We start from the raw sequence: 21,779 nt of genomic DNA, 5'->3' as shown, positions 1-21,779 counted from the left end.
CAAATTCCGCTAAATCATTAAATTTTTCAAAGTAAAAATACTTGGGGGATGGGGGGAGAGGGGAAGAGATTAAGAATTAATATTGTAAGTTATGTAAAATACCATGCTATTTTGCAATTCATTCTGGAACTGTTGGAAGTTAGTGCTGTGCCAATGTTTACTACCATGGAACTGAAAATTACTGAAAAAGCAAGAGATTTCTCTTTTCTGGTAAGCAGTAATATAGCATCTGTCTACCAGAGAGTACAACTAATCTAAAGTGGTTTTTTGTGATGAGGGAGGGAGGGAAAGGAAGAACATAATTTTACTTTGACTTGCCACTTACATCTTTCTACCTAATTCTTGAATTCAGTGCTTAGGTATTGTGTGCACAACCATCATAATGATACACTTAAGCTCCCATCAAAAAAGTATGTCTGAAGTATATGGTGTCCTATAATGCACTTTACAGTATGCCTGTTTTTCATTAATATACAAAAACACTAAAAAAAATCTATACAGTTTAGAATCTGAAGTGCTGTGGTTTTGGTGTTTTCCAAATGATCCGTTTTTTACAGACCTGTAGTTTTCTTCAACACTGTGTTTGGTCCAGCACGGTGGTTGGCTAGAAGTTTGGCAGTAGCTTTCTTTGGAGAAGTTTCCTTGAACAAATAGGTTCAGCAGTTAGAATTAGCACAGATATTAAAAATGCATGCATGAAAGTTTACAGAGGATGTTATTCTTTTTCCTGTGCTCCAGCTATTACATAGGTGTAAGGTAGTAACGTGTAAGGCTGACAATTGTATTATGGCCTTTGTCTCAGTGAGTGAACAAAAAATGGAGGCACAGTGGAAGGACTCTATATAGAGTCAAAACTGTGTACAAAGGCTTAATGGCAGTAATTTTTTTAATGGAAGAAATGTTTTTTTCTTATCTGTCTCTCCTGCCTGCCTTTGTTACCCAAGAAGTATCAAGAACTGCATTTTCATAATTGTGTTTTGGTGCATGTCCAAAATTAAGTCGTCTTGTTGTGAAACAGAAACTCGATGCCTTAGTATTCAATCCGAAAACATAAATGGAGAATCAGGAAAGGTCAAGGAACGCACTCTAAAGATACCAGACATCACAGTGAAAAATTTAGAAGTATTTGAATGCAAATCTTGATACCACAAACAAAGAATAATAAAATAGAAATTGTATGTAATAAATTAATAAACGTATGAGTGCAAAGGATATATCTTCTGAGATACAAATTATTAGAACTTATAAGATAGGGTTTTTTATAGGACTGACACATGAACAACCTATTAGGAAGTAGATCTTACCTGGCCATAACATTATTGGAAATAGTGAATTATTCATAAAGATCTTAAGAGCACCTGTAGAAGGGAATGAGCTTTCACAGCGAACTATTATTTTGTCATATAGTCACTGATACTTAATTATCCTGCCTTAAAGAAGGCAAAAGTGCTTTTGCAGTCAATTTATTCATCCATGTTTCTGAATAGTCCTGGCTTGCATCTTTCTTCTACTAATGTGTCCCAAACCTGATGTCTCTCTTGCTGTTATCCGTTCTGTTGATACTTGTCTGATACAAAAACTGCACTACCAATGTAATTCTTGAAAGTGACATAATTTTACAGACCTTTGCGCAGATAACATAGAAGAAGTCCTAGACGCTTTCTGATTTTGGTGTCTTCTCCAACAGACGGGCATTGAAAGATCTTCATAATGTGCCCAAGAACCTTGAACATTGCCAGAAAACTAAAAAACTCTAGTGAAGAAAAGCAAGCCATTAGAGTGTTGATGGGGAAGTAGCAGAGTAAAGGAAAAACTATACACTGAATCAGAGTGCACTTTGGTCTCTTAATTTTCTGCATTTTTTATTGCTCTCTTTCTCTCTCTTTTTTTTTTTTTTTCTCCAAACATGGAGCTTTATCAGTTTCCTTGCCTTTTCCTCTTAAGTAAATACGTTATTTTCTGAAAGCCTTCTGTGTCGAGATGTACAGCGTGTAATCTGGGAAGTAATCAAATTGTTTCTCTCATAAGTGTGCCTTAGGGTACTGAATGATGTTTAGCTAGCTGTGACAGCCCTTCCTCTTACTTCATGATTATGTGAATATCCCTGTTATCCAAACTGACTTTCAGATCCAACGCAATTCAAAGGAAAGGATAATTTAAATGAGTCCGGTAGAATAGGATGCCCTAATCTTAAATTTTCTGAAGTAGTATTTAGCTCCTTTTTAGGAAACTCCTCATTGAAAGATTGGCTCGCTGAACACTGTTGGATCTTGACAGGTAGTCCAAAAGAAAACATTTATGCCAAAACCTTTATGTACAATTCAGCATATTCATTTTCTAGAGGAAGGCATAACACCCAGCTATAATTTGTTACTTCTTGAGATATAATGTTTCTGCTTGAAGATCACTCAGTAGGTTAACAAAATGTATTGCAAGAGCTCAATATTGACATCTAGTTGTCTACCATCATAGAAGATGCTTTTCCTGATTGTAATTCATTCATGTAGTTTCTAAGTTATGATGTATTTCCATGTGCAGAATATTTGCAACTTTTCAAATAGGATACAGAAAGTGGTAGTGGTGTTATGCTTTAAGATGCTTAGTTAGTACAGTGATTTGGTATAATGCAATTGCTACAAATCTGCAAGATTTCTAAAAAGCACTTTTCTTTTAACCCGTTACAATCATAGGAAATTCAGTCTTACATGTGTACAGGGTAACTAGCAAAATAGTGATTCACTCCTCCTCCTGTTGAGGATTTTCAGGTACAAGACCTCTTGTGAAAAAAAGTATTGGTGAGATGTAGGCAAGATTCCTGGAAGTAATGGGCCACAATGGCAGACTAATGAATTGCAGTTGGGAGATTTTTCCTTGTCCACCAGGACTGAAAAAAACAAAGGAAGTATCAACATGAAAGGGATGCATATATTATGCCTTTACAACCTTGCTCCCTAATCAGTAAGTAAGCGTAAAGAGGAAATACAAAGAAATCATAATTGTAATGTCAAAATGTCTGTAATTATTCTGTAATCCCAGAAACTCACAGAATGAGTGTGTTCTTATAAAAGAAACAAAGTGAATGCTGGGAAGCAAAACATGTTGTTTTTTTCTCCACTTTCTGAACTAACTTTCCATGATGAAATATAATCTTGACCCAACATTATATGAGAATCTTCTTGCACTCATGCTGTCTTCCCAGCATGTGTCTCTCCATGAGTTTGTATTTTAGCATATCTGTCTCCCACTTCATGCTGAAAAACTATCTTTTCTTTCTGCATTTTAGCAGAAAAAGAAGAGGTGAGGTTGAGTTAAAGGAAGCTGTGATTGGGTGAGATTGGGTGGAGCTACCAATTTCAGTCTCTTCCTCACTGCAACATACCAAGAACTAGGCGAGCGTTTCTCTGGAGTGCGTGTAGTGTGTCAGATACACAGCCTTCTGGTGCACAATTGCAATGTAGTTAGTGAAAACTCCTTAGGAATTGATGGTGTCCCAATCTGTATACCTGTGTGCAAGGGTGAGGCCTGTTTCTGAAGGAGGTGTTCGTTTGGGTTTTTAAACATTGTCTGTACTTTCAGTGCTGATACTGCAATAACAGTGTATTTTTCATTTCCTTTATTTCTTCCTCTGTTCTACAAAACAGAAATCTCTATTGGCACAAGCACTACATGTTGGTTTGAAAATACTTGTGTACTTGTATGTGCTAGTCATGCATACGTAATCACCTAAAATTGATACTGGATCAACATTGAAATAAATCTACCTGAATTTATTTCAATATGTGGAGCTGCTTAGCATGCATTTGGTTCTCCATCCAGTAACTTTTAATATCCCAGAAAATCATAATCACTGCATGCATGCACAGAATGCAATCCTCAGGCTGCTGCTGTAGTTAAGCTTGAGTTTATAAAAGGTATGAAGAATTCATATTGGGGGCTCAGGATGAGATCGGTCTATCATAGTTACGTATATTAATCTCATATATAATATTATAATGCATATTTTTGAATGCTATGGTCCTTTCTTTGCAGCTGTGAGAAATAGCTTTGAGACTATATAAACATAACCTGTGTTAATTTCTGCCAAAGTCAATAGAGTTTGAAATAACAGTTCCAACTAGAGAGAGACACCATTCATTTCAGAGGGTTTTAATTCATATAGTTAGTAGTAAGTTGAACACGAACAGTGATGAGAAATTAGTTGCTTATCAGAGCTGAAGAGAGAGGAAAGGGATAATAAATTGTGCCACGTACAATGATTTTCAGTTCACGTTTATTTTCTGAAATAGCTTGGATGTCTACTCTCTTTTTCCAATATAGACTTCTCTATTTCCTGTCTAATAGCTTTGTTACAGTTAATTAACTTTGTAGCAGGCTAAACTTTAATTTTCATATTGTAACTTGTCTGAAAAATTGAGCATGGAAATACCACTTTTCATCTTCTTTCAATGCATCCATTTAGTTAAGTACGGATGTATCTCATTCCTCCAGTTTGTATGCTTTGCTCAGAAGGAAAACATGAGAAATTTCATCTCCAGCTCTAACATTCTGAGAAGAGTGTGAGCACTTTAAAACAGGTTTTTAAGATTATCTGACTTCAGATAATCATTATTAAATATGACTAACATAGGTATAGAGATACATGAAGTAATAATTTGAAATATTTATTTTGTCAGTAATGCATCAGATTCAGGGGAGGGGCTTAAATTTTGTGCAATCCTAAAGATAAACCTTCTAGATAGAATAGTGAGGTAAGTCTGTTTATTGTGGCAAGTAACTCTTGTTGGTGTTCATTTAAGCTCTTTAGTGTTATTCCTGACTTTAAAAGCATATCCACAGCTTTTCCGGTGGTGGGTAGTAAAACGTAAATGTGGGGAATAAGTGATTCTATTAAAAAGAAACCAACAGAAAATTGAGACAGCCGTGTTTACCTTACTGTTGAAGTGCCTATCCCATAAAAACACTGCAAGAGAGCTCCAATTCTTGCAATTAGTTCAGTTGTCTTTGAGATACTTAGTCTTGCCTACACCAGTGATTTGGTAGTATGTAGTGTTCTATTACGTATCAGGAAATCCTGAAGGCTGTATACTTTGGTGCATGGTGTGAAGTGGGCTGACGATACTTCTGTACAATTCCTAGGTGATCCGTATTGGAACTGTAGCTTCCATTACAGTTAACTCTGATTTGAACTGATGCTAACATATTAGCAGTCTCAATGGAAATAAGGAATCACTGATTTAAATGGTTGTAACAAATGTTCTGGTTTTTCATAAGCAAAAGTGGGTTTGCGCTAATGTTAACTGTTGTGAGGCTGCAAGATGTTTTTCAGTAGCAGAGTCCTTAATTTGGTAATTCTCTTAAATGTCACATTTGCTTGAGTAAAACTGAAAGAAGAGAGGGAGGTAAGCCTCCGTTTAGTATTTAGCTCTGTATTTTGAAGATGAGAGACTAAACATCCTTCTAGGGAAAAAAGCTATCTCTTGAATATCAATTACGTATAGTCATCTTTCCTGTATAGGATCAGCTCTTCCCTGTAATTTAAAAGCTTTAGTCTTTAGGTATAAACTACATTACATATGCCAAAAATATCGTAATTGTATGATAGTATTCTTTCTGATATTTCAGTAATATTTATATATTCACCCAAGTTATGAAAAAAGTAATAGTTTGCTGCTTTGATAAACAGTTGTAAATTTCCAGAAAACCTACTTGTTCTCTTTGGAGTTGTACATTTTTCTGAAGATGTAAATTCCATGAAGGGCACTACTGTTAAGCTAATCTGTATTCCAGGTAACCATTTCCTGAACAAGCTAACTGGAAAAATATTGGTTGAATTATTCAGCTTATTGGCACAGCCCTAGCTTTAACTGTATTTCCAAACGTTCCATGGTCTCACTGTTTGTTCTCATGCATGTTAACATTTAAAACTGTTCTGATGGTCTAACTCATTTATATTACATTCTGTACTGGATATTATGTGCGTGTGTTTTTAACACTCTAGTACTGGAAAAAGTTTTTTTGTTGTGCATAAGAAAACAAGGTTCTGGACTTTCCTGGCTTTTAAAGTCACATAATTAGGATGTAGTGGTAAATAAATATTCTCTTGTGTGTAAATTGTAGTGCATGTTACATACACTTTTTTCCTACAGACATTGACGATGCTCAAATTCTTCCACGTCCACCTCGAGTCAGACATTTTTCACAGAGTGAGGATGCTCCAAGTGAAGTTTTTGGTGCATTAAATGAGGAACAGCCACTGCCACGAAGCAGCAGCACCTCTGACATCCTGGAACCATTCGCAGTTGAACGATCCAAAGGTGCAGTTCCTGTCATTGACAGTTCATCCCATCACGCTCCAAGCTTACAGAGTTCCACTGAGACCTCTTCAATGCATAGATCCACTGAAAGCCATATCACTGATACAAATAGCAGAGAGTCCTCCTTGGAAGTTGGGGATAGTATTTATGACCATCTTTGTCATTTAATAGGGACGGTAGAATTTGCAAACACAGCATTTGAACAAAGCCAGTATGTTGACCTTGAAGGTGAAGATGATCTCCTTTCCTCTCTGAGAGAATATCTTAAAGAAAAAGAAGACCTTTGCGGTAACTTTGAGATAGATAAATGTGAGGCTTCTGCTCACGAAGTTGATACATCAGTAAACAGGAATGATAGATTACCACTGGATGGATTAGAAAGTAGAGATCAGACTGCTCAATGCACGAATAGCATTACTGTTACAGAAAGAGCTGATAACACAGAGCTGCACCTAGACCAAAACCAGAGTGGCTTTATAAGCAATATTGCACCTGCTCAAGTAGATGTTTTTACAAGAAACCAAGCGCTCGATAAAGCCAGACAGTTGAATATTGATAAACAATATGAAAGCATGTTCAATCATGGGTCGAGTAGTCCTAGCAGCAAAGAAGGGAAGAGATACCTGTACAGGCAAGCAGCCACTGAAGCTGATGTAGATTTACCTGTCGAAACAGCAGTAGCTGAAAAGCATAAAAGTACCCAGTTTAATGAAAGAGTAACCAACTCACGTGTTATGCATGCAAAGAAAATTCTTCCTAAAGCACAAGTTAACCCTCAAATGCCTCACACCACAGGCACAAGCAAACTGTCACCAACTAAAAGGAGTATACCTGAAACAGTAACTCATAGGGCCAAAATCATGAAAATAACGACTAAAAAAAGAAATAGCGTTCATGTTACTTTTAGGCCATCTACAGAATCGGTTCAATTTTACAATCCTCTTGAGAGCAAAGAGGCCGCTTGGAAAGCAAGACTTCGAAAACTCAGTGGCTTCAGTAGTAGCGGTAGTGGTAGCAGCAACAGCGGTACCGGTGCAAGCACGAGCTCATCAGCTGTCCCGGAGCTGGTTAGACCTGGAGTATATAGACCTCTAGATGCAATCAGTGCTGCTTCAGCTGGCAGCAAGCAAGTTAAGGAGTCTACAGAAGCTCAAGCAGCCATGTTGCAAAAAGAAGGTGTTACAGTTAATCAGTTCCATAATCGTAGTGCCTTTAGAGCATCAGGTCAGGAGTCAGCCCAACAGCAGGGCTCCCTGGGTGGTGTTTATAAAACTGTTGTACATGCTCTTTCGAAGCCGAAGGCAAATGTTTCCCCACAGAGGCAGAACAGAATGCCAGCAGAGGCTCCACTGAGGGATCTGTACAGTCATGTAATGGGCTATTTTGGAAGGAAAGCTGCAGGTGAGCACTAACAGTGTGCAGAGCACAAAAGGAGAAAGGCAGCACCAGTTTGGCTTAATGCAACTGAAGCAAGCTCTGATAAGCAATCAAAAGGCTTTGGGATGATCACCGCTTTCCCTGTTTGGTTATGCATGCGCCTACAGCCAGCTGATTTTTTTCCCAGCATAAGTTACTTTTACATACTTTAATTTACTAATTTCCCTTTTCGAGATATTTAGCTGAACCTCTTTGCTGCTGAACACCATCAGGTTAGGGAAGAGGAAGAGGCAGTAAATGACCTAACAAAGCATTAAGCCTTGAGAGTTTTGAATTTTCATCTACCATGCAGAGCCTTAAAATTCAGCCTACTGAATGATTGGCATATGCATATGTTATCAGAATGTACTAGTCCACTCTTGGGTGTACTTTGTTTGTCAGAAGGACCTGGCTCTCAACCAGCTAGGTTGAACTAATTGTATTTCAGGTTCATTTAGTGTGTTTTCTTCCTCCTCCTCCTCCTTTTCCTCCTCCAAAACAAAAAAGCCCCTCAAATTTACATTTGGAGGTCAGTTTAGCTAACTTCTGTAAAACAGTCTTCAATAGAAATCTCCTGTTACTGGAAGGATTTAATTATGGCAGTTCTCTGTGAATCTAATCTTAAGATTTTGTTTGAATCTTTTTCAAAACGTGCTGTAGGTCTTTCTGTATTCGTTCATCAAAATGGGTGCAGTTACATCTTAGCAACATCTTTCATTGCTTTCTTTTTTCTTGGAATTGTGGATGTTCACGAAGGTCTCATGATAGTCCTTCTCCTGCTAACTCTGAGACCTCTGTGGACTGATCAAAAAAGAAGGCTGTCGCTCTAATATCCATTGTCTTAGTTCACATCTTAAATAACCTTAAATGAGCAATAAATTAACTTTCAGCAGTAATGTAGGTTTTCTTTTTTCCCGTTGCTATGCTGGCATGATTAACAGAGGATTCTGTAACGCATCCTGCATCGAGATGTTAATGCCACCTGAGGGCAGTCTTTGTAAGCAAAGCACCACGAGAGCATGACTGTCATGGGTCTCCAAAAAGCGATTTGCTTCTCTGCAGAATCTAGACTTCTGAAAAAGAGATCTCTAGAAAGCACTAATTTTGGAAGTAGATTTTATTTGAAATCTGTAACATTTAACAGAGCCTCAGTATTAGAATAAGCTACACTGTGGTCTCATGAGAGATGACACTGAGGGAAAAATTCTTATAGAGAGAGCATGAACTGGAGTAACTTGAAGACTTTAAAGGCGGAGAGCATGAAGTGAGGTGTAAGCCACAGTTAAATATGAACAGTATAGTTATATCGAAAATATGACACTGATAATTGGGTGAACTTAATTAATTGTTCATAACCATTCACCACCCGGAGTTTGAATTTTCATTCCATGTGCTAGCATGTAATTTTGTTATATAAGGTTTTATTTTCACTATTTATACTAATGATATACAGTGCCACATTGACATTTGTCATTGGTACATATTACAACCTAGGTTACTTTTTCCACCACATTGCTCTTCATTAGGAATGCAGTGAAGAAGGAGCCTGTAGGAATCATATAAAATTTTTAGGATTTATTACTTATTTTTTGTGATATGGAGGAAGAATATATGCTGTATCCTTAAAGCAAGCATTAACAACTTTGAGTAGTGCTTACCTATAAGCTTCTTGCTCTTAAAGGTGATACTGGAAATCGACTAACCCCTGCTTAGTGGGAAGAAGAAGCTCTACTAATTCTTAAAGTAGAGTCTGCTTTAAAAGAGGGAAGTTCTTAAAATGCATGTTTGGCAATTTTGATTTTTTTATTTCTGTTAATTAGCAGGTGTATTTTTTTACCTTTTGTTTTGGAAATGTCTTGATGTGTTCTTTATTATATACAGTTGTTCATTTGCTTTTAGCTAATAGAGAGGACATGAGTCAAAAGCTGCACCCTATTGATAGTGATATTGGCAGCAGCAATACAAATGTTCCTGACCTCATGGATGAATTTATAGCCGAGAGACTCCGCAGTGGTAGTGCACTGGTAAGCCTTTAAACTTCCTTCAGTATGTAAGTCCATGCTATAGGCGTGAAGTGGTCAATGGTGTTATAAATTAGTTCACTAAAACCTGTTTCTCTGGGTTTTATGAATCAGAAAGAATTAAGAATATCACTTAATTATTCCTTGGTTTGACAGAGCTTCGTGCCATTTTGTGCCATTTGTGTTTTCATATGTATTAAATCTTCATTGTAGAAGCAATACAGAAGTTATTGTCGGATTAATAGTCTCACTGAATTAAACGGCCATAATTGCACCTGTAAAGATCTTTGTACACAGACACTTTCAAAATAATAATTTATATGTAAATTTGCAGTCCTCAGTGTGGTGGGTACTTGGGTACTGTGCTGTAGTGTGATACTACTCTCTACAGGTGTAGCCACTGCAACAGACTACAGAACTACACCAGTATATGTTTTACCTTCATTTTTTAATTTCACTTACAAGTGTTGAGTAATTCATTGTAAATAGTTCTCTGCTAATTGAACCAGCTTTTCATATGCTTTCTTCCTGAAAGTGTGATGTTGTTTAGAATGTCTTTTATAATGAGAAATTTCAATCAATTTTAAGGCAAGAATTTTTTGTTAGTGTTGAACGCTTAAAGAATGAGACAACTGATTTTAAGAGAAGTGTTTTATTAACTAGCAGCAGAAGGGGAAATAATAAAAAAGTTGCAAATGAAGAACAGAATGGGTAACAATTTAAACGTAGCCTGTCAGAGTTGTACAGTTCTTTTTTCAGCTTATAATTTTTTTAAGATATTTTTTAAGATTATTTTAAGACATGTTGCTGTAGAAAGTTGTCAACAAGTAGTTTACCTGTTGCTAATAAAGGGCAGAAGAAGATTCTTCAACATGGTTAGAAGAATTGCTTTATTTATCATCATCTTTTATAAATGGCAAGAGAGTACCTATGGAGTTTGTCGTAATGTATACTTTATTCTCTTTTGTATTGAACTCATGTTTATGAAACTTGATTGTTGGTGAAAAATGTTCTTGTTAGTAAGTCTTGAGTTATAAGACAAAAATGCTAACTTCAAGTCTATAAAAAAAAGTGCTAACTTAGTCTGCAAATTAATAAAACAGAAATCATCACAGCTGGACACAGAAGCAGAGAGAAAGAGAGGGAATACTATTTGTTTTCCCATAGATGGGCAAGCATATTGATTGTTAATAGTTCAGACAAGAGAACTGGTGCTTTTCTTAGGTAGCAAAAAAACAGCTGAGATAAGTTTGAATAGATGTTTTGAAACTGCCAGTGATTTTGTAACCTAGCACACAGAAATAGATATGCCTTCTTAAAACAGAGTACCAACTTCTGGAGATTAGTTTTACGTTGTTATATCTATTGAGTGCTAAAACCTTGTATCACGAAAAGCTTGTCAGTCTGAGTAAATCTCTTATTAGTAGTAGGGTAGTAAAAGAATAGGAAAGTGACCGTGCCTTGTTTAAAAGGAAGTCATCTTCAGTCTCATAATGCATAAGACTTCAAGCTGTTTCATAAAATGGCTTTTCTACTTTCATCTTTTCCCTCTCAAGCAAACAGTCCTATCTCTGGGAAAAAAAAAAAATAGACTCCAAATAGAACACTAGCTTACTTTTATATGAGCAAATCTATGTCTTATTTCTGCTATATACTGTCTTTGGTGTCCAAGTCAATACCAAGGTTTTGGCGTAATCATAAGAAAATTAATTCATGAATTAGTAAATTCACTTGCTTGTGGTGAACATTAAATTTTACCTTATAGCATGGTAGCCTATAGGCCAGACAACACAAAATTCCTTGACATTTTTTTCTGCTTGTGTCTGGAACCAAGGTTAACAAGTTTTCTTTAGTAATGTAGACATAATCTGGAGTACTTTTTCACTATTTTTCTCTCTCAAGTACCTAATACATGTGTGGCACATGTTAATCTGAATCCTAGCCTTTTAAGGTATGTGCCCAAAAATTCAGTGTGTAAATAAAATTTATATTTATTAAATTCTGTGACTGCATGGATTCTTCACTTGCTGATGCCTATCTGGGGTTGGGGAAGTCTTGGCTACATATGTAGTATCGTGACAGTTTCTGGTGTAGGTGCTTAGGAACTATTTGTTACATTCTGACATCTGCAAATATGGGATTAATTTTTCCATTTAATGTAAATTTGCCATCCAAGATTGTAAGATAATTTATGTCTCTTCAATGTTTAGAATGTGACAAGAAGAGGAAGCAGTCCTGGCAGCCTGGAAGTTCCTAAAGACCTTCCTGATATACTGAACAAACAGAACCAAATGCGTCCCATAGACGACCCAGGCGTGCCTTCCGAGTGGACGTCACCTGCCAGCGCGGGCAGCAGTGACCTTATCAGTTCAGATAGCCACTCTGACTCGTTCAGCGCCTTCCAGTATGATGGCCGCAAATTTGAAAGCAAGTATATTTTCCCAAAAGTATTAGCAGTTTTGCTTGCTTGCTTGTGAATCCGCCCCCCCTTTTTTTTTTCAATTGTGAGGTTGCATGGTTGCTGTTTTCTGTAAAGAGAGGTTATTTTGATTTCCCATTGAAATCATTAGCATGTTAATGGAGCAAGTAGAGTTCTTGAGAGAGGCTGTCATGTTTGTAGTATACTAAACAAAACAGCACTGGAATACTACTGTGCAAAAAGCAGAACAACAGTGAACAGAAGTTACAGAGCAATATTGTCTTCTCCCTGGGGCATATCTGTCTGTTTTGCTCTAACTGTAAAAATGAAAGGTTATTTTTGTTTTGAAAGTTATTTTAATTTTTTTGAAAATATTTAGGTAAAACATAAAGAGCAGCTTCTGGTATTGTTGTAACAGTCTTTCTGTATCTGTAGATTAATCAAGATACTAAGTGTAATATGGTAAAATTAGTATGCTTTGTTTAATAACATGATGCTTTTCATTCATTTCATTTATCTATTCCCATTCTTGTCCAACAGTAGGGGTCATTATGGTTGCTAGGAATTATGACTTCATGTACTATGTAAGAGACAAGTAATGTTTATATGGTGTAATTTATTGAAGAAATTACAATTTTTAGATACATAGATGTCATGCAACTAAGTGATCTCAACATGACGTTTTTTCCTTAGCGTTGAAGAAGCCGTTTGTTAGAATATCATTCACCATAATATTTTTAGTTTGAAGTTAGTGCTCTAGCAACCAACTTGGGTATTTCTTCCAACTTGTAAATTTTGCAGATAAATTCCTTAACGTATGTTTCCATTATTTTTACTTTATTCTCATGTAGGTGTGCTTACAAGAACTAAGCAGAGTAAGGCCGTGCAATAGGAATGTCTTTGCCAGAAGTACAGTCACAGTTCTGTGACAGGGATGAGAATATTCATAGTAGTCAATTACTTCCTGCTGTTACATGTTATGTAAATTTTGCAACAGTGTGATAGTAACATAGGAGATACAAGTACAAGTTTTCCATTAAGGATTTTAGAGGTCCTGGACTTTTGTTTTTTATATTAGTGGCATTTTTAGGTTGTAAGTTAATACAGTGCTTTCCTCCTACAGATTTCAGCTTTGGCACTGAGGCAGGGACGCCAGCTTCCACTGACGCTGATGCAATTTCAGGACAGCAACAGAGTGCCGAGGAGCAAGAAGTGGCCAGTCTAACTACACTCCACATAGATTCGGAAACAAGTAGTCTCAATCAGCAACCATTGTCTGCTGAAGCTGCAACTATTACTGGTAAAGTAGTTAAAAAAAAAACTTTAAAAAGTGCATTTATTTCAGAAATTTTCCACCCATCCTGAAGAATGCAAGTTCCAGCTTCTGCAATGAATCTATATTCTATATAATATGATTCTTGGATTTCAATTATTTTTTGATTGCTATGGAGAAGTAATGTGTGAAATAACATAAGGGTAAAACCTTTGTCTGACTTAGTTACCCATATAACCCTTGACTTGGTGCTAAATCTATTTTAAATCCTTTATGAGAAAATCTGTACAGTTACCAGGGAGAAGACTCTTACCACATAAGGTATGCTAAATCTCTTACAAGCATTCTTCTATTACCAGTAGTCAAGTAGCTAATTTTGAGGAAGAGCTTTTTCCTTAGAAGGTTTTGACAGTGCTCTTTCAAAGCAGTGTATCACACTGAAGTATCATGAGATTCTTTTATATACATCCATCTTAACCTCCCTCTGTAGTGTCTGTTGTGTAACTGGGAGCTTTCAGTATGCAAAATGTCAGTTATTGTGCCATGTAAGATCAGTTTCCATTTGTGTAGCTTAAGAATTCTTTTGCTTTTAGTATTTTCCCCATTATTTTCACGAAAAAGTAAGCCTGTTAGGAAGCAGTGTTTCACAACCTCAGTCGATGCGCTTGAGGCTCCACTGGTTTACTTTGCAACTGTTTCTTGAGAGAGAGAATAACAATGAGGTTAGCAACCACCAAGTGATGCAGTTAACCCAAACTGAATGGGCTCCTTTCTGAAAGAGAGAATCTTCCTCTCTGTGGAGTATTTGGAAGAACAGTCTCTTTTGCCTGATTTTGTAAATGAGAAGTAAAGATGTCCATAGTCGTTTTCATACTCCTTGTTCTGTAACTGTTACACACTACCATTCCTGTTACAACCCTGGGAACAAGTACCTGCATATCTGTGAAAGCTTACATGTACATATAGTGTCTTGTTCTCTGTGAGAAATCAAACTTTGCATTTTCAGAGATACTGAAAAACATCTTTACTTCCTCGGCCACAATTTTCACTTTCTAATATGGCCTTTCTGCTGAAAGAAGCATGGTATTAGCTTTCTTGGACATTGTTGTTCAGCTTGTTCAGTAATGTTCAGCTTAACTTTTGTTCTGTCCATTTTTCTCTTTGCTGTGTGCTTGTTGAAAGTCTTCGCAGAAAATATGTTCTGTTTCTATTTGTTTGTTTTTTATATGTTAACAGTTTCATTACTGTTTGGTATTTTTGTCCAAGTTTGCGCTGTAGGTGAATTGAGAAGATTGCAATTAGTGACCGAGTTGTTCATTGAGAAATTCTGTGCCTGCCTCTTCTTGTTGTTTGGACCACTGTTTTAGAGAGGCAGCTTTTGTGTCACATGCATTTAACTTTAGCTGGATTTCCTGAGGAAGCAAGACTTGTGCAATTACACTGTCTGTCTCTGTCTGACTGTTCCATGCCCCCAACGATACTGGAGCCCATTGTCTAATTTCTGCTAAACTGACATAGAAGAATAGAACAGAAAGACATTAAGTTCTTTGAAATTTTATGAAAGATAGGCAGCTATCTAGTGAAGATTGCCTGTATGCAGAGTCCCATGACAGGGAGGCTGCAATGTGAATTCACTATATTAGATACCAGTAAATCCATACAGAAACTCAACCTCAAAACACACTTGTAAGAGATGAGTTTTCGGTGGTTCTGCTGCTCAGAAAACAACTAGTTTCTAGGTAGTTTTGCTTTGAAAGTTTTTGGAAGGAAAATTTCTTAATGTCATATAGACATTATTTCATATTCTTAGCAAATGATTGAATTTGCTATTGATTGCTGTTTACTACTCCTAGAACAAATCAAACCCATAGTATTCTCTGTCATATTTTGATCCACGTATACTGGAGTATCTTTTAGTGCTTCTTCGAAGATGCCAGTAGTTCAACAAATTTTCCATAATTATTTCCGTTCATTCTCTTCCATCTTATGAAGGTCTCTTTCCCTCCCTCGCCTGATGCTGCCCTCCCTCCTCTGCCCACGCTTTCTCTCCATCTCCTTCCCTCTCTGTCCCACTCTCCCTCGCTTTCTGTCATCCTCGTCACTCTTTCTTACTCTTTCTCACAATCTACATTCATCCATCCCCGGTTAGCGAGCAGGATGGAAGAGAAGTAGGCAAAGATATCTTTGAAAATCTTTGAAGTGTGTATTTCGAATTATCTTTGTATGTGGAAAACAAGTGGTCAGTAGCAAGACAAGAGTATCATTACCTGTCGAGTGAAACAGTAGTCTGTGTGAAGCAATAGTGTCCATCTGTCCTGCATAGAGATGTTGATTTAAACTGATGGTAAATTCTTCATTGCCTTTGCCATTTAAGTCAGATAGAGACCTTTGCAGTTTAACAATGTAATTAAGTTTGTTTACCACAACTTCTGTTCTGATAACACTGACATTTTCTGTCAAGTTCTTTAAACAATTTGTTCTCTTTAGAAGAAAGAACACTTCACAGCCAAGAATTTGGGAAAATTACTATTCTAAAAGGCTCATTTTTTCATTGCTGTCCCTAAAGTTCAGTTTATCTCTGATACTGAACTTCACACATCATTACAATGTTTTTGGATTTAAAATTAATAGGCTTGAATGATTCCATTTTACCATGTGCTGATGTGTAGGGAAGTATGTGGTGAATATCTGTTCTCTTTTTTTCTGCCGTCTGACTGTTCTGACCGAACTCAGCTTTTTATAATGATCTTCAGCCAAATTCAGGAAGTGAAACTAAGATAGCGCAGAAGAAAAGTATAAGTACTTGCTCCCTCTCCACAGATCTTTCAGCAGAGGAGATCGCATAGTTGTCTGGAGAGGATGTTGCTCAGTGGTGATAGCGGAAAAATGCCTTTGCAGCACTGCCATTCAAACACTTGTATTTTCCTGTCTTAGAGGAAAGAACATTCCTCTGACTTTACAGAACTTTCCCTCCATGTGGATTTCTCAACCCAATTGGCAGATAAACATAGAAAATTGTCGGTTGCTGGTTTGAGCTTTTATTTATAAATTAACTTGCAAACATCCATCAACCAGGAAAAGCAGTTGTTCCAGGAAAATTTCTACTTAAATGTTTTGCTGGAGAGAAATATAGGTGAGGGAGCATGGAGAGAAATTTGACTGGTTCAGAACACTGAAAAGTGCTGCAGAACAAAAATATTTAAAATTATTTGGACCTAAAGCAGAGCTCTGTTAATCCATTTACCTGTCTGATTTTGATGTTCATATCTCAGCTTTCCTGCATGTAATTCGTTTTCTTTCAGAGCACCATTCACAGGGAGATCTGCTTACAGTTTTATCTTTTCTTGCCCAGATTTGATATATAAAAGTAGTTCAGTTTTCTTGTAATGCTATGTTTAGTCAACATTTCAGTAGCTCAAGAAAATAGAAAAGCCTTTTAAGGTAACTGTTAAAAATTGCATTTGCAGGCTCTGAAAGTGCTTCTCCAATCCAATCTGCTCTTGGATCCCGATCACAGACACCCTCTCCTGCCACTCTTCATGCAGATCATATTGAGCAGAAGGATCTGCAGCTGGATGAGAAGCTCCACCACTCTGTTTTACAGACGCCAGATGACCTAGGCAATATCTGGAACAGAAAATATAAACCTGTTCTTTCTTTCTTTCCAATGCCATGTAGTGAAGTAGCTAGCATCACATTACTTGTAGACAATCCTGTACAAGGCTATTTTATCTGCACTTTTAAAAATATTTAATTATAGTGATACAAAAGCAAACAAAAACCTGTTGCATTTTATCTTGCATTCAACTGGAACTGTTAGCACTGGATTAGTAGTCCACACATTTATAATTGTTCTTTTTGATGCTTGGAGTCGTGGCAGCTTTATCTAGTATGTTGCCCTGCCATAGACTGTTTTATTATTGATGTACCAGTAATAAGACATAATTTTAAACTAATGTTATAATTTTTTATCGGAATATCGGTTGTATTCCTTTTCGTATTTAAACAAATTTATAATTACTTCCACTATCTTAGCTATTGAATGCTAGGATACATTCACTTTATAAATACAGAGGTCCCATTTCTCCCATGTTTGGTCTCATGGAAACAGAAGGGTGTCTGATGCATATTTCAGACCCCTTTCCTTTAAGTAGCCTACTGATGGACAGAAATAACATCATTTTGCTTTGTACTTTGAAATCTACAGGCTAGAAACCATTAGTGTCTCTATCACAGTGGTCCAGATCTTCGAAAGAAGAGGCTATGTGATTAGGCTGAATTCAGATTTCATTTGGATTTTGTATGCCTGTAGGAGCTGCAAGATTTCCAGAAGATCTCAGCAAATTCTGGTGCTGAGGTGTTTTGAAAATCTGAGAGGAGTGGAAAGGAGATTCTAGATGTCTGCTGCTTTAAAACTGTGGCTCGTTAGCTAGTTTAGTGTGGCTCTTTAGTTAGTTAAGCGTCAACTGAGTAGACTTAAGCCATCGTAATCTATTGAAGTTTTCTTTGTATGGACAAACTGGATTAAACATCTTCCACCTAAAAAAGAGCATTCATTCATATAATGCTGATGTGTCGAGAGCGCTAGGTGAGAGTTAGACTGTGGTGCTAGGGTACTGAATGCTGCTTCTCCACTCATATAAATTTACTGCTTAAAGAACAGTCGCCAGAGATAAGTTTACTCTCACCTTTCTCTTCAATTTGCAATAAAATACATTCCTAGTAGATTTGAAGGAAAACCGTCTTTGTCTTTTATTGGGAAAAATGAAAAGTGGAAAAGTAATTGTACTTGGAAGCAGGCAGGTGGAGTTCTGGAGAGTCATTGACTCAAAAGACTGTAAGACAGTACTTACAAAAGGAGTGGCCTTACTAGGTCCAGCAGACCGGTATTAAGGCTCACTTATGGAAAGAATATAAGAAACAGGAAATTCTACGGAGTTTGAAAGTAGACACGTAGTTCAACATTTCCAGTGTCGATGTGGCTGAATGGGTAAGAAATATCTTACTCTGAAAGCCTAATATATTTTTTTCTCCTTTTGGTTTTAAGAAAACTAGGTATGTAATAGTTATATCGAAACTTTTCTTTCTCTGGAGAGGTAGGTCTCACTGTGCTTCTTTCTTCCGTTACAGAGACTAGTGAATTCCCCTCAGAATGTTACAGCGTGATGGCTGGGGGAACACTTACAGGATGGCATGCAGATGTTGCTACTGTGATGTGGAGACGAATGTTGGGAATTCTGGGAGATGTTAACAGCATCATGGATCCAGAGATTCACGCTCAGGTTTTTGATTACCTATGTGAACTGTGGCAGAATCTGGCCAAGGTAAAAGAACTGAACCTCCTCTCCAGCCTGATTCAGTAAGGCAGGATTTTCAGAAGGAAAAAAACCACCACTGTATATATTTCCCTTACATGTTTTATCTTTTTGTTTTGCTTTCAATAACTGCAGATAAGAGACAATCTTGGTATTTCAACAGATAACCTAACTTCACCATCTCCACCAGTTTTAATTCCACCACTCAGAATTCTAACGCCGTGGCTGTTCAAGGTAAATTTGAGCACTGAACAGTGAAACACAAATAAAAGTTCATGTAGTTGTAGAATAATCTTTAATGTAATTTTTATATTTATAAATAATAAATATTGTTCTAAAACTGTAGGCAACAATGCTGACTGATAAATACAAACAAGGGAAGCTACATGCTTATAAACTCATTTGTAAGACAATGAAGCGAAGACAAGATGTTTCTCCAAACAGGGATTTTTTAACTCATTTCTACAATATAATGCACTGTGGACTTCTTCATGTTGATCAAGTAAGTTTAATTATGAAATTCAGGTTAATACAAATAGTATAACTAAAAATAGTTTTGTCAAAAATACCAAATGATTTTTCAGCTGAGTAATTTAACTTTGTCTTTGAAAATGGTTATGTGGCTGATACTTCTTCTAAACTTTGATAAATGGCCGTCATGTCATCAGAAATGCTTTTTTTGTAGTTCATTTCAAGCAAATACAAGGGCAGAAAAGGTACTCTTTCATTTTTTTTTTTTTTAACAGATTGTATGTTACAGATTGAAGCATGCAAGGAAGAGAAGGAAGCAGATCTGTGTAAGATCTACTGTTCTTCTGACTTGCTCCCTGATGCAACAGTTTAGCTAGTGGGAAAGGAAATTGTGCTCACTATATTGGAGCAGTTTATTATTACAGCAAGTACAGGAACCAGCAAACTGAGACATACCAAGTATATCTAATCAGGGGGAGTAGATCTTTTTCATAGGCTTTAATACAAACAAGTCTGAAAATACTGTATGGCTTAAACACTCTTTTTAAAGGCTTTCATCAGAAATGTGAATAAGTTTGTCTTACGAACTTTTTTTAAGGAGCAGTTAGAGGCATAGGGAGATCAAAAGTTCAGACAACCTGGTTTTCATTACCTGGCCAAAACAGAACTAGTCCAAAATTATTTCACAAATGGATATGGATAGGACAGATCTCCAGTTTCTGTCCTCTAACAACCAGTTTACACTGCTTTTCTTGCTGGATTTCAAATCCAGATTTCTTATACCATACTGCCATTTTGTGGGATATCACTACTATTGCAGAATTATTCAAAGCAGAGAAGGGGTAATTTTTTGCCTGTCTGTGAACTTGGAATGGTTTTTAGTAATACTTTTTCCAATAATGTTAAAGAAATTGCATCATGTACGTGAATTTTAAAAACTGCCTTACTAAGTCTACAAGACTGTAATACGTTGTGTTGAATATATACCAGAAATGTCACAAAACATTTTATTATTATTATTTCTTTGTATTTTGGTTTCATATGGATATATGGAAGAAGCTAATACCTTTTTTTAAAGTTATGGTCAGGTGATACTTGTTGGAGAGGATTTAAGCATGTTATTAAGAAGGTGTAAGAGCTGCTTATCTCACTATATCTCTTCTTTACATTTTTAAATGAATGGTTAATCATTTATCGAACTCTTAAAAGCTAAATATAAGTGAATGTACCAACTTCATATTTGGTGGACCTTCGTGTCCAAGGTTAAATTGATCTATAAGGTATACCACAGTTTACTTGTATTAGTATGAGTATGCTTAAGGAATTTATCTTTTTATATTACTCTCTGCTGCAGTAATGAGTGTATTAATTGCCACAATGAATTTGCTTTCTTGCTTTTGCACTCTCTGCCTTTGGTAAACACCTGCCTTCTTTTCATACGTTGTTCATCTTGTTGATACTCTTCTTTTCCTTTTTCTCCTTTTCCTCCTCAAGGATATTGTAAATACAATCATCAAGCACTGCTCTCCTCAGTTCTTTTCACTTGGTTTGCCTGGTGCCACCATGCTTATTATGGATTTCATTGTAGCAGCAGGAAGAGTGGCTGCTTCTTCTTTCCTCAATGTAAGTATTCATCGATTCATTCTCATTTATGTGTGAGTGGAAAGGGTTTGAGAGAAGACTGAGCAGTGCTTTTCCTTGACTAGGCTGTTAGCTTGTCCCCAGAATTTAAAGTAATGGTTAGCAAGTAAGAATACTGTCAGCGGTTTATTCTGTAACACTACACATGCAAGTCCTCCACAAAATACGAGAAGAATGCAAAAATTACTGTTGGAGTGGAGAAACTTCTACTTCAGAGTTCTTGGAATTGACTGACATTTATCTGTGCTTTAAAATGTTTTAAAATAAATGTCCATTTTGACTGTACCTTCATTTAAAAAGTGTATTTATTCCTCCATATCTGCTGTGCAATGACAGAGATGATCAGGCTTGAGCGCTCAATTCTGCTGGTGTTTGCACTATTCAGATGTATTTCTGATACTGTTATCCAGGCAACTTCAGCCTTACATAGCAACACTGGTATGATTACCTAGGGGCTGTTGCCCTTGCATGACTGTACTCTCCGAAAGCTCCACAATACTCCCCTCCAATTGTCTGTGAGTTTTGACTGTTTGTCACATCATTCCCCCTTTAACCAACTGTGAAATCCAACCTCTCTGAAGGTACTAAGTGAAACCTCTGTCAGCTTCTTACACTATTACCTGTCATGTCCAGCAGTGCCTCATGTCGTGTCCAGTAATTTTCCAGATCCTATTCAATTAGCTGAACCTAAGACCTGAGCCTGGTTAACAGCTCAGTCATTCGTCTGTAGTCCTAACAATTCCTCCACTTCCTTTTAACGGTTGTGGAAAAGGGGAACATGGGGTGTGCCTGAATAGCAATCCATGGGGCTGTGGTCTCGGTTTGCTCAGCTCTACAGAATTTGCAGAAGGAGAAGGGAAATAACTATGCAGAGTTTCAGCCGTTGTTCTCTTTTAAGGCAGTTAGAAA

General features: G+C 36.8%; 1 protein-coding gene across 13 annotated transcripts in view; it reads left to right on the top strand.

Moving 5' to 3' along the window:
* RALGAPA1 (Ral GTPase activating protein catalytic subunit alpha 1) overlaps positions 1 to 21,779 on the top strand; it is a 141,847-nt gene that overhangs the window by 43,838 nt on the left and 76,230 nt on the right. For 7 of the 13 annotated variants that reach the window (XM_075425357.1, XM_075425355.1, XM_075425356.1 and 4 more), the window contains 9 exons: positions 6,147 to 7,715; positions 9,630 to 9,754; positions 11,962 to 12,178; positions 13,294 to 13,470; positions 16,911 to 17,063; positions 18,574 to 18,767; positions 18,894 to 18,992; positions 19,105 to 19,260; positions 20,724 to 20,852. In XM_075425357.1, coding sequence (XP_075281472.1) covers positions 6,147 to 7,715; positions 9,630 to 9,754; positions 11,962 to 12,178; positions 13,294 to 13,470; positions 16,911 to 17,063; positions 18,574 to 18,767; positions 18,894 to 18,992; positions 19,105 to 19,260; positions 20,724 to 20,852 — 2,819 coding nt within the window. The remainder of the gene's footprint in view (positions 1 to 6,146; positions 7,716 to 9,629; positions 9,755 to 11,961; positions 12,179 to 13,293; positions 13,471 to 16,910; positions 17,064 to 18,573; positions 18,768 to 18,893; positions 18,993 to 19,104; positions 19,261 to 20,723; positions 20,853 to 21,779) is intronic. The other 6 variants (XM_075425366.1, XM_075425365.1, XM_075425364.1 and 3 more) reach the window with 3 other exon arrangements.

This window comes from Opisthocomus hoazin, chromosome 7, assembly GCF_030867145.1.
Source record: "Opisthocomus hoazin isolate bOpiHoa1 chromosome 7, bOpiHoa1.hap1, whole genome shotgun sequence".
Lineage (NCBI taxonomy): Eukaryota > Metazoa > Chordata > Aves > Opisthocomiformes > Opisthocomidae > Opisthocomus > Opisthocomus hoazin.
Note: the sequence above shows the minus strand (reverse complement) of the source record. Positions and strands in the feature narration are given on the sequence as shown.